Below are 18,651 nucleotides of genomic sequence, written 5' to 3'. Positions count from 1 at the left end.
GAAGGGCTTTTCCATGCTGTATGACTGGGGCGAGGATAATTGACTTCCCCAGACCAGGCTCTGGAGGGGAAATGAAGAACCAACAGACTGCGGTGGTAGTTAGCACGGGGAATCTCCTTCTCAGGCAGTCCCTCGGGATCGAGGACGACTTGCTTCCTCTCTGGCTCCATGGGTCCTGAGCTGGCTGATGAGGATTATGATGGACCTGCAGAATTCTGCCACAGATGGGGCAGGAGGTAGCCGAGGGAGCAGGCTGTTGGGTAAGGGGATGGCGTGTTTGTGAGATGTTGAGATGCTTCTGCTGCTTACATGGGGTGTCTGTACCCTCAATGTTCTCGGTACCATCCCAAATGCACCTTCACCAGTTCAAGCTCTTATGGGATTCTGAGGAGTTAGTGGGAATATTGCACTTCTTCAAGACGGATTGGAACATGTCCTTGGGTCTATTCCTCTGTGTGACCGTGACACTGGCCATTGAAGATAAATAACCTACAAATAACTGTACAGTGTCCTGTGACACTGCATTCATCATGCACAGTGTCCAACTGTGTCGACTAGTATATGGCATTTAAATTAAACCCTTTTTAAAGACCATAGGAAATAAGAAAGAGCGAAAGAGGGAGAGAGAGAGGGAAAAATAGAAAGTGAGTGAGAGAGAGAGAAAGAGAAAGAAAGAAATAAGAAAAAAAGAGAGAGAGAGAGAGAGAGAGAGAGAGAGAGAGAGAGAGAGAGAGAGAGAGAGAGAGAGAGAGAGAGAGAGAGAGAGAGAGAGAGAGAGAGAGAGAGAGAGAGAGAGAGAAGAGAGAGAGAGAGAGAAATAGAGAGAGAGAGAGAAAAAGTGAGAGAGAGAAAAAGTGAGAGAGAGAGGGAGCGCACTTAAACAAAAGCATGATAATGAGAGCAGTGCAAGAACCTCCAGGCGATTCATGCAAAGTCACACTCACCTCGGTCAGCTTGACCATGATGACAAACGCTTCCTCGGAATCCGGCCAACTCATCTGTGTCCACGTCTGTTTGATCTTGACGTAGCAGGTTGCAATATCCACCGCGGAGGTGCTGTGCTTAGCCTTCTCCCCCAGACATTGCAGCTGTGTGAACGGTACATGAAAGTCAGCATTCTGACAGAAAGCATCCACCACGACACTGCAAATCAACCTCAGGGCAAAACGTGCAATAAATGTCTGCAGATTTGACAAGTGGCCAAAGAACAATCAAATGGATGCTACGAAACTTTCCCACATCAGCAGGAATATCGAAGGATCTACCCTGATGTACAAGAACCTTTTTTTAAATGCTGTTTAACGCAAGACCACCTGTAAGAAAGTCAAAGGTGGTAACTGGCTACTGGTAGAGAGACTGGCCTCTGATGGCAGGCTGTTGCTGACTAAAACAGACTGATTTAAATACTGCAAAATCTCCTCAAGGTGTCCACTTTGAAGAGGTTCTCTCTCCGACGAGAGTTCAGTCCCCATTTCTTTTCTCCAGAGATGCTGCCTGTCCCACTGAGTTACTCCAGCATTTTTTTTGTCTACCTTTGATTAAAACATTGATTAATGAGCCATTGATTTCTGAAACCAACTCTACTGCCAAAGTGAGTAAAATCGGGGCGTGCAAGTCCACTGGTGTCCCGCTGGCCTGACAACCTGTTCCCACAGGGGGGGCTTGAGCTACCTTCTTCCAAGATGAATTTGCGTTTGTGAGGGATGAAAGCTGGATGTTATTGTGCATCTTTTCCACCAGACTATAGTGGAAGAGACATAATATACTCAACACTGTTGCAGCAGTGACAAAGTACATGCAGTGGGGGGGCCGCCGAGAATAAAGTGGGTCTGGACAGGGGGCTTCCGGAAGCTGAGGGACCCGGCGTGCTGCCTGTGGCCATGTGTGGTGGCAGGCCCAGCTTGCCGCTGCAAGGAGATAAGACTGTACTCAGAACACTTTGAAATCTTGTCGGCTCCAGAAATACGGCGACTCTTTGTGTATTTACTGCCCAGGTAAGGTCTGCTGTACGATTTTACTGAATTGTATGCAAAAACAAAGAATTTCACTGCACCCTCGGTACATGCGAAAATAAGGTGTCATTGGATCATTGAACAGCTGCAGGTGCAACAAATCTGAAATAAAAAAACCAAGGATGTTGGAACTACTAAGCAGGGCAGGCAGCGTCTGTGGTGAGAGAAACAGGCAACCTTTAACCCATGACAGTGGCTCTGCGACTGGAGTGTTAACTCTGTTTCTCTTTCTACAGATGCTGTCTGACCTGCGGAGCATTTCCAGCACTTTCTGGGTTTTTTCAGATTCCCGAAGGCTGCAGTAATTTTTTGGTTGTCATCTGAGGCCTAGAAGGTGCTGGTTACATGTTGGCGAGGATGGAAGAATGGCAGTCTGGGTCACACCAGAAACACTGCCCTTTGATGCAGAGGTGGGGCAGAGGCATTGATTAGTAGTAAAGTCTGCAAGGCTGTACAGCTGCTATTAGGAGGAGACATAGGTGTGAATATTTTGCATCATTGTATACTTAATAAGTTACTTTTAAGGTAATGGTTTGAGTTCAATGTTTATTAAAATCTTTTGTCAAAATCATTCCAAGCGAAGCAGAAGTGTAAAGCGTGTTGGCGGTGTGACACAGAGGTTTGGACAGATGACCTGGACGATACAAAGCTGGGTGCCAGTGAGGGCTATGGGAAGGATGGCAAGAGGCTTCAGGCAATGCAGTCAAGTTAAGAGAATGAACAAGAACGTGGCAGATGGAATACAAGGTAAAAAAACAAATGTGAGTTGATTCACTTTGCTCAACAGAGAAAGCTGGGGTATTTATCTTTAATGGTGAGACACCAAAAGGTGAGTGTTCCCTCACTCCTGAACGACCAAGAGACGTGGGCAATGAGAGAACGGAGTTCCAGATACGAGATCATTATGACAGCTTTATTTACCAGCCATAGCTTTGGCGAAAGGCTGAAGCAAATGGATGGATTGGGCAGTGTACTCTATGGCATTATGCTGAATGCACAACTTGACTTATGTCTTCCTGGGCAAAATGGTCAAGAGGTTACTTTGCTCATGTCAGTGAAGTCCCTGAAATAACCCACAGCCAGGAGCTGTAATAGAATGAACAACCTTATTTGCAGTTCCGTATTTGGACCTTTGATGTCCACTGATGTGACCAAAATGAAACCCCAGAGATAACATGACACTTGCAAATAAAGACATTACAGCCAAGTATGTACATCATCGCCTCTATTTTCTCAGAAGACTAAGGAAATTCAGCTTGTCTTTACTCTTATCAATTCACATACATGCACCAAAGAAAGCATCCAATTGGGATGCATCACAGCTTGGTTTGGCAGCTGCTCTGCCTAAGGCCACAATAAATTGTAGAGTATTGTGGACACAGCCCACACCATCATACACACCAGCCTCTCCCTCAATGACTCCATCTACGCGAGACGCTGCCTCAGGAAAGCAGTCAACAGGATCAAGGACCACTTACACCCCAATGATTCCTTCTTCTCCCCACTCCTGTTGGGCAGCAGATACAAAAGCTTGAGGAAGTGGAGGCAGGGACTGAAACAAAGGACCAGGAAGAGGATCAGGCAGGTCCAATGGGAGTGGATTGGATTCTAGTACCAATGGAGGGGCAATGGATCTTTGCCGAGCATCAATAAGGGGCCGCACTGGTGGGGCTTCTGCGATCCATCAGGAGTTCCTCTGCATTCCTTCCCAATTCACCAGTCCTGGATACAGCATTGTCAATAGCACCCAGCAAGATGGCAAATGACTGCAATTATATAATTGCTTATAAAGAAATAATCCAAAGAAATAATCCAATTAGAATGGAAAGCCAAAGGCTGCAGATGTTGGAAATATATCTATTTAAAAAAATAGAAAATGTTGGAAAAAACCCATCGATTGTTTCTCACTTCACAGATGCTGCCTGACCTGCAGTGCATTTCCAGAATTTTCTTCTTTATTCCCAAGGACTCTTATTTTTGAAAATTACCCAACACAAACTAGACACATATAGTCAGGTCGTGTCTGGACATGCAGACAGTAAACCCTCATTATAACTAACCGTGGGGTGGGAGATGGTGTCCGTTATTGCCGATTGTCCACTGTAACCGAGTAAAGGATTATCATTGTATAAATTGTAGAAACAAACCACTTCAGCTGCTGGTTAATATACAAAAGTGCACAAAGTGCTGGAGTAACTCAGCTGGTCAGGCAGCATCTCTGGGGAACATGGATAGGTGACGACTCGGGTCCAGAGCCTTCTTCAGACGCTGGGTCTGGAACTGGAGCTGGAATCCAGGGGCGTTGACGGCCGGGAGTGAGATGAGGATCGGCGGAGTCATTGGTTGTGGCCGGTGGAAGGCTGGAGTGCAGGTAAGGGTTGGAGATGCCAATGGTGGTGATGGCGGCGGCGGTGGTGGTGATTGTGGCGGTGGTGCTGGCAGTGGTGCTGGCGGTGGCAGTGATGGCAGTTACGGTGGCATCTGCAGCGATGGTGAGGTTATGGAGGTGGTAGCGGCGATGGTGGCAGGAGCGGGCAGGGAGGCATCGGCAGCCTTACAGTGAAGGTTGGTAGGTCTGTCCGCTTTAACCAAAATCCGTTACGAAGAGGTTCGTAAAAGCGAGGGTTTACTGTAGTCAGGTCCTGTCTGGACACATGGTCAGGTCCTGTCTGGACACATGGTCAGGTCCTGTCGGGATGGGGGTGACAGTCAGGTCCATCCCATGTACACCCCACACTAAACCCTTTTAGGGGCTCATCAAGTCTCCCTTGTCTGGGTTTGGGGTCAAACCTAGTTCTCAACAATGAATCCACACTAACCTCCATCCCCGATGCCACACCTATGCCACTGTAAGGCTGCCGATGCCTCCCTGCCCGCTCCTGCCACCATCGCCGCTACCACCTCCATAACCTCACCATCCCGCTACCGTGTCTTAAACGTTTTATAGAAGTGATGGTCATTGAGTGAAGCATGCAGAACACAGTGACCAGGCTGTTTACACCAGGACTGTAATACCTGATCTTTCTGCACAGCTCGCTGGACCATCTCCACCGTGTTGCTGTACACCATCTGTAACCACTTTGGTAAAGAATCCCTGAACCATTTGTAGAAGCCACTTAGTGCAAGCGGCCCTTCACTGAAACACAGAGAGAAGCAGGTGGTTACACAGCCAGTTGAAACATAGAGACGCCAAGAACATTTCTTTTAGTTTCCAATTGGGAAATGTGAGAGATATGATTGTTAAAGTGAATACATAAGTTCATAGAGGAAGCACAGTGACTATTGCCTGTCACTCGCTCTGCCCTGGAGCCCCTGATTTTGTTGGGGTTTTTTTTCTTTAATTGCGGCTGTTCCTGACAAGCTCCGCATTTATTATCTATCCCTGTTGCCTTGAATACAACTGATGTGTTCTGAGGCTTCACAGTGAGTTTATACAGGAGACTGGCTGAGGACAAGTGTCAGACGCATGCCGTGAGTACAGGCTTATTGCTAGTACACTGTTGGTACACTTCTTGACTGCAAGCATGCAGACATATACAGAGTGTACAGCACCTAGACTGTGTGAGTGCAATGCATGAGCACACATATACCAAATGATACATCACATGATAAATAGATCTGAATTTCTGGCAAACCATGTAAGTTATCACTCAGTGCACCCCCTGTGAACGATGCTCTGGGGACCCACTGTGTGAGAATATGTCTTGGATGGACTTACTTTGGTATTAAGTAAATTTGTTGGTGCAGCAGCTGCCTGAGGTTCTGGTATAACTGGTAGAGACTCTCAACAACCTCCTTCGACTTGCCGCCTCCAGTACTTATCACTTGTTCCTGCAGATCCTCTGTCACCTGAAGATAAACAAATGACGTTAAAAGAAAATCACTCATCTCCCTAATTGCACCAATACTCCTCCAGTTTGTCCTGATCCCACTGATGACATATAGCCTCCAAACTCTCCTCCACAGAGCCAGTGATCACCAGCAAGCTGAGATGAAATGTCAGCAGTCCACCTACGTCGCAACACATTGACGCATGCCTGCCCTCATTTCAGATCTAGGCCTCCGCAGATAACTATCCGGGGCCACTACTCAAGAGAATTTTGTTCCTCCTTCTTGGATAAGAGTGTTGGGATTAGACACCAGTCCATCAAAGACCAGCCATCTGAGCATAGAAAGGTATTAAAAACATTGGTCCATGCAACACCAAACTGGAATCACAAAGCCATCCCAACCCGAAACATCGTCTGTCCATTTCCTTCCATAGATGTTGTCTGACCCACTGAGTTCCCCAGCATTTTGTTTTTTGACCAAACTGGAGTGTTTGTTCTGAGAACAGAAGGAGCCCAATCCCTCCTTCAAGCCTGCTCCAACATCAATCTTAATAATGACTGATTGACTGCATTTATCCATTTAACCTTTAATGCTCTAATTTAACAGAAGTATTGCCAAGGAACCAGAAGACCACAAATGTTACAGTGTCTTTAAATATTTCCAAGATTGAGTTCTTTGGTCAAAAGCAGAGTCAAGGGTATGGGGAACAAGCAGGAAAGTAGAGCCATGGCTAAGGAATCGGCTGAGATCCCACTGAGCAGGGTGAAGAGTTTGTGGTTGTACTTTGTGAGTAAGCTCAGTCCAGGGTCCTGACTTGGCTACTCCTATGTTCTTGTTCGCGGGTGTAACTATAAATGACGGAAGCAGCATCTCTGGCTCTTGGGAAACGTAACTAAAGTTCAATTCTGGAACTGTTCCAGCCAGAACTGGTGCTTAGATGTACGTTGCAGGACTGGGGAAAGCGAGATCTGAGCCAGACAGCTCCCAGCATGGAAGGTGAATGTACCAGAGAGCAGAGCATGAAGCAGCCATGGACAGCATCTCTGCAGACAGAGGACCAACAGCCCAGAAAGTCGCAGTGGAAGACATACAACCAACACACCCATCCCAGGATAAATCATACAAACAAAACTCAAAACATTGCTACCTACTCATATATAGGCCTTAACCTGTGCAGTTAAACACTATCAGTTGTAATTAAAATCGTCTCATATTTAAGGAGTCTATCCTAAAACTGATTTCACCAATTTATTCCAATCTCAAGTAATGAACAGCGAATTCATTAAAAACTGATAAAAATGATAACATAACAATAATGCCACTTCTTCCCCTTTGCTCCACCTATTGTAACGTGAGTTTGACTTGATTGTAGTATGCGTGGTATATCTGATCTGTTTGGATAGCATGCAAAACAAAGCTTTGCTCTGTCCCGCTCTATACCTGACAATGATGAGCCTAAACCTAAATCTGTTAGCACTTCCAATATTTAACTCTATTGAACAGTAATTTTTAAGATTATCGATAATGAAGGGTGAAAGGTTCATTTGATGCCATTGGTAAATATTCTGATCCGATATTCCTCGATTTGGACATTATCATAAATGCATCTAATCTTATTTAGCAGCAGGAAGGATGGGCAGATATTGACAGCGTTAAACTAATTCTTACCAATTTCTGGATCAGTAGATAAGTGACATTGAATAGATTGACTTTGACAGTGCTGTGAAAATATAATACCATCAATCAGCAGAACTGAAGCATCAGAACACAATACAAAACAAAGAAAGGTCCCGACCCGAAACATTGCCTGTCCATTCCCTCCAGAGATGCTGGAGCCATTGAGTTCCTCCAGCACTTCATGTTTTGGCTCAAGATTCCAGCATCTGCAGTTCCTTGTGCCTCCACAAAGCTGCTTTAACTTCTAGTCACAATTCCCATTTAGTTTTCATTGGAGAGCACCAAAGTGTTGATTGCAGAAGATGGCACTGAGAGTAATAGAGACAATAGATCTATAAAACTCTGGCTATAATTCTGTCCGTTCCCTACGGCTCACTCACATTAGCAGCAGGATCTCGGAACACAATCTCTTGGGATAACTAGAGTTAGATCGCTTGGTGCTTGAAAATTCACACGTGTGATTGAGTATACACAGGACCTACCCTGTGAAAATCTTCACTCGTTTTTTCCGGTCACTTGTAAGGCCAGTATTCAGCTGATCTATGAGTAGCACCAGCGATTTCACATTCTCTTCCTCAGTCTGCAAAGAAGGGAGATAAAATTCTCATTTTTAATTAAACATTCATAAATTAATCATTACTGAGAAACCTAAGTAGAACCAGATTGAAATTAAAATGGATCTAAGGTATGGTTTTACCATTTGGCTTAGAGCTAAAGATAGGATGTGACTGAATTAGAGACCAAAAGTTCAAGATATTTTGGGAACGAATGCTCCTGAATTATGAGAATGAAGAGTCAGCCGAGGGACCCACTCCTGACCCAGTGGTCGCTAATAGAGGATGTGTGTATAAAACACAACACATCATTGGAACATCTGCTGACCCTCACTGTCCCACCCATCACGGGTGGGAGCTCAAAGGGAAATTGATCATTAAAACATTAATTCAAACTTCAACTTGGTCTCTGTCATGAGTGTCTCCTGCCTTTGCAGCTGTGATCTGGAAAACAAACAAACTGGAAAACAGCCAATTTTCGATCAGTTTTGGACATAGGAGAGACAGCGATGCCCAGAGGGAATCTACAGCCACTGAGGGTCTGGCGTGAGTGTACACACCATCAACAAGGGAGGTGGACAATCTTGCTAAATGTGTACGTACACACGCATAATGATGCGAGAATATGTAACAAAGCCGGGATTTGCTGGAGTACTGCAGAAGGGATGTTGCCCTGTTTCTAACTAGGCTGTCCCTGTCTTGGTACAGTGTAGACCAAAGCTTTACTCCATATTTATTCACATCGAATGATTGGTGGGACAGTGGAGAGGGAGCTTTTCACCCCATCTTTGACCTAAAATGAGGACCAGTTTCTCTTTCCATGGATGTTACCTTTTTTAAAATCAAAATAAACTTCATTCAGAATTTTTTTAATTACTAGACCAAGTGGCCCAAACCTCTCCTGCATTGGTGCAACACCCTTTCCTCCCACACTGCCCCCTCCCCTCTCCCCCCTCCTTCACCCTCCCCCCCACCCTCCTCCCTCCCTCCCTCCCACTCCCCTCCCCTTCCCCTAGCCCCTCCCTCCCCCTCCCTCCCTCCTCCCCTCCCCCTCCACAAAAGTGATTTTTTTTTAAAACTTTAAAATGTCAATAACTTAAAAAATATAACACCAATTTGAATGAAACTTTGTTAATGCACACCCCAGGACAATGGTGAGTAAGGTGGACCTGAAATTGTCACACTATCGTGTACCGTATTCGCTGTAGTTCAGGAACAAACAAACAAACAAACAAAAGTTTTAGTATATAGATGTACAAAACACGAACTGTACAAATTTCCTCCGACATTCTCCACGGCTAAACATACATTCATTAACATAATGTATGGCAGAGTTCCCATAAACCATAATTATACCTGGCACCCTTACCACTCATATGCCCCTCTGGGGTGATATCCCTTCCCTTGTTTGAGGGGCGTCTCCAACACATCCTGTAGCATGCAGCAGCAGAAGGACCCTAGACTGTGGTCCTCCCCCACAGAGCCTTGGCGTTGGCTGTACCAAGCTTTAGTGCGTCCCTTGACTGGTTGAGTTAAGTGTTTTTTGTTTCTCTACATCATACCATTGACCACCAGGATCCAGCAGAGCCTGAGACTGGCACCACCAAAATAGGAGCATGAAATGGGACAAGGAGTTATGTTGTCCAGTACTGACATTGAGACAATTGCTGGAATGTAAAGCACAAAGAATACCAGTGCCGACATCCTTCATTCAATGCAAACAATGCTGTAAACGTACTGTACCTTTATCATGGGCTCCAGCAGCTGTTTCTGGGCATGGTACCACTCCACAGTGCCGGACTGCAACAGAGAAGGAAGAATATTTGACCCAAGATACACATAATCAATCCCATTCCAGCCCCTTCACTGCACAATTCCTCAGAGCCGTCCCCCACGCAACAGGAACCTTTCCCCAGTCACTGCACAATCCAGTTGTTGCAAGGTGTATTTTAAGGCATGGCTTTTGACACTAGCCTGAAGTGTACAAATAGATGACAGGTTTGTTAAGGCCAGTTGTAGAATCATAACGTTTATAGCACAGAAATATAACCTTCAGCCCACCATGTCCATGCTGACAACTTTTCCCCATCTAAACTAATCGTACTAGGCCAGTACCCATCTAAGCCTTGTTTATTACGTGTCCATCTAAATATTGCAGTGATTGTGTCTGATTCCAACACCACCACTGGCAGCAAGTTCCAGATATCAACCACTCCCAGTGTAAGAAAATAAATTCCCTTCAGATCCGCTTTTAAAAAACCTTTGTATCACCTGAAACCAATGTCCTCTTGTTCTTAATACCCCTACCATGGGAAGAAGATAATGGTTCTCTATCCTATCTGTTCTCTTATGGTTTATTCATCTCTTCCAAAGGACTTCTCAGCATCCTTCGCTTCAGGGAAAACAAACTCAGCCTTTCCAAGGAAAAAAAGAGCAAGACAGAAAGCTTGCGGGGAATATGAAAACTGACTGTAAAAGCTTCTTTAGATATGTAAAAAGGAAAAGATTAGTGAAGACAAATGTAGGTCCCTTACAATCAGAGACAGGTGAATTTATAAGGAAAAACAAGAAAATGGCAGAACAGTTAAATGAGTACTTTAACAGCACCTCATATTTTGCTTGGGTAGCTTACACCGCAGCGGTATTAACATTGACTTATTTAACTTCAAATAGCCCTTGCTCTCCCTCTCTATCCCGTCGCCCTTTCCAGTTCTCCCATCAGTCTTACTGTCCCCGACTGCATTCTATCTGTCCCGCCCACTTCCCTGACATCAGTCTGAAGAAGGGTCTCGACCCGAAACGTCACCCATTCCCTCTCTCCTAGATGCTGTCTGACCTGCTGAGTTACTTCAGTATTTTGTGATCCCAGAAATACTAGGGGATCAAGGATCTAGTGGGAGGGAGGAACTGAAGGGAATCCACATTAGTCAAGAAATGGTGTTAGGTAAACTGTTGGGACTGAAGGCAGATATATCCCCAGGGCCTGATGGTCTGCATCCTAGAGTACTCGAGGAGGTGGCTCTAGAAATCATGGATGCAATGGTGATCATTTTCCAACGTTCTCTGAACTCTGGATCAGTTCCTGTGGACTGGAGGGCAACCAATGTAACCCCACTTTTTAAGAAAGGAGGGAGAGAGAAAATGGGGAATTACAGACCAGTTAGCCTTACATCGGTAGTGGGGAAGATGTTTGAATCGATTATTAAAGATGTTATAGCAGCGCATTTGGAAAGCAGTGACAGGATCGGTCAAAGTCTGCATGGATTTATGAAGGGGAAATCATACTTGACTAATCTTCTGGAATTTTTTGAGGATGTCACAAGTAGAATGGATAAGGGAGAGCCTGTGGATGTGATGTATCTGGACTTTCAAAAAAGTCCTTTAACAAGAAAACAAAAAAGGATCTTTAACAAAAAAAGGATTTTAACAAAAAAAGACCTTTAACAAGGTCCCATTAAGAGATTAGTGGGCAAAATTAAAGCACATGGTATTGGGGGTAGAGTATTGACACGGATAGAGAACTGGTTGGCAGTCAGGAAGCAAAGAGTAGGAATTGGGGTCCTCTTCAGAATGGCAGGCAGTGACTAGTGGGGTGCCGCAAGGCTCGGTGCTGGGACCCCAGTTATTTACAATAAATATTAACGATTTAGACGAGGGAATTAAATGTGACATCTCCAAGATTGCAGATGACACAAAGTTGGGTGGCAGTGTGAGCTGCGATGAGGATGCTATGAGGCTGCAGGGTAACTTGGATAGGTTGGGTAAGTGGGCAGATGCATGGCAAATGCAGTATAATGTGGATACATGTGAGGTTATCCACTTTGGTGGCAAGAACAGGAAAGCAGATTATTATCTGAATGGTGTCAAATTAGGAAAAGGGGAGGTGCAACGAGACCTGGGTGAGTTTCTACATCAGTCACTGAAAGTAAGCATGCAGGTACAGCAGGCAGCGAAGAAAGCTAATGGCATGTTGGTCTTCATTGCGAGAGGATTTGAGTTTAGGAGCAAGGAGGTCCTACTGCAGTTGTACAGGGCCCTGGTGAGACCACACCTGGAGTATTGTGTGCAATTTTGATCTCCTAATTTGAGGAAGGACATTATTGCTGTCGAGGGACTGCAGCGTAGGTTCACCAGGTTAATTCCCGGGATGGCGGGACTGACATATGATGAAAGATTGGATCGACTGGGCTTGTATTCACTGGAATTTAGAAGGATGAGAGAGGATCTTATAGAAACATATAAAATTCTTAAAGGATTGGACAGGCTAGATGCAGGAAACATGTTCCCGATGTTGGTGGAGTCCAGAACCAGGGGTCACAATTTAAGAATAAGGGGTAAGCCATTTAGGACTGAGATGCGGAAAAACTTCTTCACCCAGAGAATTGTGAATCTGTGGAATTCTCTGCCACAGAAGGCAGTGGAGGGCAATTCACTGGATGTTTTCAAGAGAGAGTTAGATTTAGCTGGGGCTAAAGGAATCAAGGGATATGGGAAAAAAGCAGGAATGGGGTACTGATTTTAGATGATCAGCCATGATCATATTGAATGGCGGTTCTGGCTCGAAGGGCCGAATGGCCTACTCCCGCACCTATTTTTCTATGTTTTCTATGTTTTTCGCCCCAACCTACGAAGGCAAGCATGCCATAAGCCTTCTTCATCAGACAATCAACATGTGTTGCCAATGTCAGGGAACTAAAGGGCTTGAACCCCAGGTTCCCTATTAGCAGTGATCGTTATTTCTTTTTGTGAACAGTACCGTTACGGCATCAACGATTCTGTCATGGAGATCAGGAGCTGATGAACAAAGTTTGTTGAAAGCCTTCATCTTATAGATTTGCACCAGTACCCTGTGACAGAAGGGGAAAGTCCAGTGAGTGAGATTAGTGGGACATAACACCCAAACAGGAGTAACATGGGGCAAAAGATGTTCACAGATTCACTCCCACACTCTCACCCACCCCAAACCCCCACAGCCCCTCCGCATCGGAAATCTCCCACTGTCCATGCACACATTCTAATGCAAGGCTCCACTCACAAACATTGACAACTGCAGAGCATTTCCCACGTTTATTCCACATACACGTGACGTTATTATGAACACTAACACCCTGTTTATGCCGCTCCCACAGACCACACTCACTCTGACGATTCATGAACACCATCTGAAAAAACATTCGAGGAATATTCCACGACAGACAGATATAATTAAACATCACGCTTTTATTTACTATTTGTTAAGTTTGCGTAAGCTGCTTCTGATATGGGGAAAAAGCAGCCCCAGGTGAGGCCAGCAGGGTCTGTCCCTTTCTTCATTGTTTTTTTAGTATGTGTTAAATGTATGTTTTTAGTGTTCTTTAGCTTGTTTTATGGGCGGGGGGGGGGGGGGTGGGGGGTGGGGGAGGGGGTTGGGGAAAACTTTTTCTAACCTCTTACCTCGACGGAGATTAGATTTTTTTCCATATCGTATCTCCGTCCGCGCTGCGGCCTAACATCGGAGGAGTTGGCGGCCTTGGCTAGAGACCGTCTGGGAGCTCCACCACGGGTGCCTGCAGACTTAACATCGTGGAGCCCGCGATCCCTTTGCCAGAGGTCGACCTCTGAGCTCTACCCTGGGTGCCTGCGGACTTTAACATCGTGGAGCCCGCGGTCTCTGGTCAGGGACCAACTTCGGGAACTCCAAACCGCAGGGGCTTCGATCGCCCCGACGCAGGGGCTTCGATCGCCCCGACGGATGGTTCGACTGCCCCGACGGATGGTTCGACTGCCCCGATCGCGGGAGAATGAAGAGGAAGAGGTTTGGACTTTTTTGCCTTCCACCACAGTGGATTCTCCACATTCCTCACATTAACATGTGTGTCTTGTTGCTTTTTTTTCCGTATGGCTGTATGGTAATTCTCATATCGCTGTTCCTTAATTGGTACATGTGACAATAAAAGACCTTTGAAACTGATGTAGAGTTTGAGATTTAAACAAGGAGCAGCTCCACCAATTCATGGGATGGGCAAAGTGAAGTGAGGGGAGCAGTGCGCCAGATGCACAGGCCCTTCCATCATGGGGTCAGTGCTTCTGTTGATGTTGCATACACAGGCTTTAGTGTGCAATGCTTTAAATACAATCCCACTGGAAATGAGATGCAGCAGCTTCTGCTATCCACGTACAGCCGGCATTGATACTCTGAGAGCTGGGGCAGTGTTGCAGAAGGGATTAGGCACTGGGGCAGCATTACACAGGGCTCCATGGACAGCTGTACACAGAGTCAGATGGAGGAGCCATAAGGCTGTATTATGGTTAGCTCTCGGGTGGACGCACTGCTATAGTTTCTTATGAAATGCCCAGGAACTGTCCTTGTCTGTTGCAAAGTATACAAGCGCAGGTAGAGGATTGACTTCAGACAATGACAAACCTGAGCAGGGACAGCTGGTGTTCAATCGATTTGGGATCAGAGATCGGAAAAACTTCCCTGTACTTCTGGATGAGAGAGATTCCGTAATCCAGGAATGACGTAAAAGACTCTGCCAATTCATCTTGCTGTGACAGAAACATAATCCATGAGATTAACCGAAAGGTAGTGAGAACATTCACAACAATTATGTCAAAGCACCTAATTTATTCATTAGTGAGATGTTGCACCCACAGAACCCGTTCTATCAGCAATCTGTCCATCTGTCAAAACTCCTGGGGCATCAGTGGAAGAGGAATTTACAGTTCATTAGAAGTTCGTTAGCGTGTGGTAATTGAATCTAGACTCTATCTAGCACCAGGAGTCAGTAACAATGTGCATGTTCAGCACTGGTCAGGTGTAAAGTACAGGGCGGCACAGTGGCGCAGCGGTAGAGTTGCTGCCTTCCAGCACCAGAGACTCGGGTTCAATCCTGACCTCTGTCTGTGTGGAGTTTGCACTTCTCCCTGGGACCATATGCATTTCCGCAGGTTGCTCCAGTTTTCTCCCACATCCCAAAGACGTGCAAGTTTGGTGGTTAATTGGACTCTGAAAAATTGCCCCTCGTGTGAAGGGAGTGGATGAAAAAGTGGGATAACATAGAACTAGTGTGAACAGGTGATCGAAGGTTGGTGTGGACTTGCTGGGCTGAAGGGCTGTATTCCCAAGCAGAATCCTTTCATCAATTGAATCCAGCACTCGCTCCCTGTGGACTACACCAGTGTGTACCCCACAGCGTCACTGTGTATTGTCACAGTGTGTACCCCACAGCCTGCCCTGTGTATTGTCACAGTGTGTACCTCACAGCCTGCCCTGTGTATTGTCACAGTGTGTACCCCACAGCCTGCACTGTGTATTGTCACAGTGTGTACCCCACAGCCTGCCCTGTGTATTGTCACAGTGTGTACCCCACAGCGTCACTGTGTACACTCAGTGTGTGTCCTGCACCCCTCGTGTTGGTCACTGGGCCCCCCGGTGCCACCTACCGCCTGTTGTTTGAGGGTGACCTGTGCCAGTCCCCACTGGTACTCGATGCTGGTCAGTTGCTGGAGCAGACAGATGTAGTTGACCTCCACACACCGGTACAGCTTGCTGTAGGCCAGCCACTTCCTGCGGTGAACAGCACACAGCACCAGGATCAGAGGGTCACCAGCAGCTGACAGTGCAATAAACTACAACATCTGGGAGCGACCCCTGCTCCCTGCACCCCACCCTCCACTGCTCCCCACCCCCCCTCCCTGCACACGCCCCGCCCCCACTCCCCACCCCCGCTCCCCACCCCCACTCCCTGCACCCCACCCTCCACTGCTCCCCACCCCCCCTCCCTGCACACGCCCCGCCCCCGCTCCCCACCCCCACTCCCTGCACCCCACCCTCCACTGCTCCCCACCCCCATTCCCTGCACATGCCCCGCCCCCCCGTTCCCCACCCCTGCTCCCTACACCCCACCCACCACTGGCTGCCCCACACCTTCTCCCTGCACACGCCCCGCCCCCGCTCCCCATCCCCACTCCCTGCACCCAACACCCGCTCCCTGCACCCCACCCCCACCACACACCCCACCCCCGCTTCCCATCACCACTCCCTGCACACGCCCCGCCCCCGCTCCTCACTCCCTGCACCCCACCCCTGGTTCCAACTTCTCCTTGTTCCCCAGATGTCGAGGGAGATCAGACGTGAAGAATGGCCAGTTGAGCAAAGTCATCGTGGCCGGTCTGAACCAAACATCTTATTCCCCAGCAAGGGGGAGGAAGAGAACTAGATGTCAACTAGAGTTGCCCCCACCCCACTCCCCAGGGTGGGGTGCTGCCACCAGAACCTACCTTGTCAGCTTCCATATTCTTAGCACTACTACCAGGTACTCACGCCAGGTCCTGGTGGAAAGGTGAAAGATCATTCTGTGTGGCATGAAGACACAGTACGGTGGAGGCTGGCGCACTGAGCTCCACTTCCCCCTGGGCATCCTTAGACTGCGGGTTAACCAAGGAACAGGCAGTTACACCCAATGGCCATCCATCAGCAATACAACTGGTGATATTCCCAAAGTGTGGGCTTTGGTTCAGAGCACCTTTACCTGCAGGGAAGATGCCGGATCACTCAAGTGGGATGAGAATAACAGACAAGCTGCTCGAGGAGCTCAGCGGCTCGAGCAGCATTTGTGGAGGGAATGGAATTGTCGACAATTCGGGTGATGACATTCTGGACCGAGAATGGAGAGGGAAGATGGCCAGAACTGAGGGGGTGAGGTGAGACAGAGGCTGGCAGGTGATAAGTGAATCAAGGAGAGGTGAAGAATGATGGGTCGATGAAGTCAAGTGGGGGTGGGGGTGGAATTGAAAGACTGGATGTGGATAAGCAGGGACACAAAGGCTACTGGTGCTGGAATCCGATGGGTATAAAAAGGTGATAACAGGAACCATAAGGGGAGAGATGAAGGGCAAGGAAACCAGGAGTGGGAAGCCGGTGGTTCAGTGTGTGAGTGCAGGTGAATGGAATCAGGAGGGAGAGGGGACTAAAGTGGGTGATGTGTGGCTGAGAGGAAACAAAAATGAGAGAATCAGAGGTGGATCGGAAGAAGAAAGGAGAACACAGGAGGAAATGATAACCTGAATTTGTACAATTCAATGTTCATCCCACTGAGGTTTAGAGTGACACAAGTTATCTGCTGCTGTAAAACCAGGGCCTCCTGTCACTTTGGGGGGGTGGGGGGAAGCCCATCTCCCTCCAACTCTGGGTCACCATGATGTATTGGGCTTCCCATGGTGTCCCTGCTTCTTGTTTAGGTTAGAGATACAGCAAGGAAACAGGCCCTTCTGCCTGCCAAGTCCAGGCCGACCAATGATCACCCCGTACACTAACTCTATCCTACACACTAGCGACAATTTACAATTTTACCGAAGCCAACCTGTACTCCAAGATCCCTCTGTCCCACAACATTCCCTCTCACCTCCCATCTGTTACTCACCCTCCCCTCTCACCTCCCCTCTCTGACCCACATGCCCCCATCTGACCCACCCTCCTCTGAACCACCCTCCCCTCACCTCCCAATTCTCACCCACCCTCCCCTCTCACCTCCCCTCTCTGACCCACACTCCCCTCTCTGACCCACATGCCCCCATCTGACCCACCCTCCTCTGACCCACCCTTCCCTCTCACCACCCTTCCCTCTCACCTCCCCTTTCTGAACCACACTCCCCTCTCTAACCCACTCGCCCCTCTCACCTCCCCTCCCTGACCAACACTCCCTCCAATTTGTACCTGTTTCTTAAGCAGTTTCTCAAACTGCACGAACTGCTGCAAGAGGCCACGATGGATTCTGAAAATGGGCTCTTGTTTGCTCAGGGTGGTGTCCCTCTGTGAAGAGAAACAAAGGGTAAACCTCGCAGCAATCCCTGGTGTAGAGGACAGTTGCACTCCAAGCTTCCCCCTCCACCGTCCCATTGGAACGGGTATGACCCCCCTGGGGGGAAGGTGTAAAGGGCAGCAGGGGAGTTCTCATTCTGGGTGAGAACCATTGCCTCTGGCTCTGTGACCCTCAGCATTTGTGCGAGACCTGGTCCGTACCTGTTCGTGGATAAGTTTCAGTTGCAGGTGACACTTTCCTCGGTCAGGGTAGGTCTCAGTGCAGGGCTCCAGAGGGTACCATTTATCTTCAGGAGTGTAGGGCAAGTCCTGCAAAACATGCAACCAAACCTGAGAGAGCGCAGGGGAATCAAAGACCACTCCGAGCGTCAAAGCCGCAGCTACAGCACGTTCCGTACCCATCGCCCTCCTGTCAGCTCAGCCTCTCCACCACAATAACTCCGGCCCTCCACACCCCTAATCCTTGGCAGTGACAGCACAGCATTGAATGGCCATCTACTGATGGATGTCTCCATTTCCAAATGAGGTGTTAAAATTGAGGCCCAGCTGCAAAGAATCCATGGCGTAACTGTTCGGCACGGTGGCGCAGCGGTAGAGTTGCTGCCTTTCAGTGCCAGAGACCCGGGTTCGATCCTGACTACAGGAGCTTGTCTGTACGGAGTTGCACGTTCTCCCTGTGACTGTGTGGGTTTACCCCCGGGTGCTCCGGTTTCCTCCCACACTCCAAAAACCTAGTGGTTTGTAGGTTAATTGGCTTCGGTAAAAAAATGGTAAA

The 18,651-nt window shown here is 47.6% G+C and overlaps 1 protein-coding gene across 1 annotated transcript in view; it reads right to left on the bottom strand.

Moving 5' to 3' along the window:
- The window catches only part of unc13d (unc-13 homolog D (C. elegans)), a 62,602-nt gene that overhangs the window by 21,667 nt on the left and 22,284 nt on the right, over positions 1 to 18,651 (bottom strand). Inside the window, exons 10-21 of the mRNA XM_078401860.1 lie at positions 18,078 to 18,185; positions 17,772 to 17,867; positions 16,380 to 16,483; positions 15,500 to 15,623; positions 14,478 to 14,602; positions 12,831 to 12,921; positions 9,818 to 9,874; positions 8,003 to 8,100; positions 7,512 to 7,563; positions 5,731 to 5,861; positions 5,028 to 5,148; positions 945 to 1,088 (exon numbers count right to left, since the gene is read on the bottom strand). Coding sequence (XP_078257986.1) covers positions 945 to 1,088; positions 5,028 to 5,148; positions 5,731 to 5,861; positions 7,512 to 7,563; positions 8,003 to 8,100; positions 9,818 to 9,874; positions 12,831 to 12,921; positions 14,478 to 14,602; positions 15,500 to 15,623; positions 16,380 to 16,483; positions 17,772 to 17,867; positions 18,078 to 18,185 — 1,251 coding nt within the window. The remainder of the gene's footprint in view (positions 1 to 944; positions 1,089 to 5,027; positions 5,149 to 5,730; positions 5,862 to 7,511; positions 7,564 to 8,002; positions 8,101 to 9,817; positions 9,875 to 12,830; positions 12,922 to 14,477; positions 14,603 to 15,499; positions 15,624 to 16,379; positions 16,484 to 17,771; positions 17,868 to 18,077; positions 18,186 to 18,651) is intronic.

The sequence above is a fragment of the Rhinoraja longicauda genome, chromosome 6 (assembly GCF_053455715.1).
Source record: "Rhinoraja longicauda isolate Sanriku21f chromosome 6, sRhiLon1.1, whole genome shotgun sequence".
Taxonomy (NCBI): Eukaryota; Metazoa; Chordata; class Chondrichthyes; order Rajiformes; family Arhynchobatidae; genus Rhinoraja; species Rhinoraja longicauda.
Note: the sequence above shows the minus strand (reverse complement) of the source record. Positions and strands in the feature narration are given on the sequence as shown.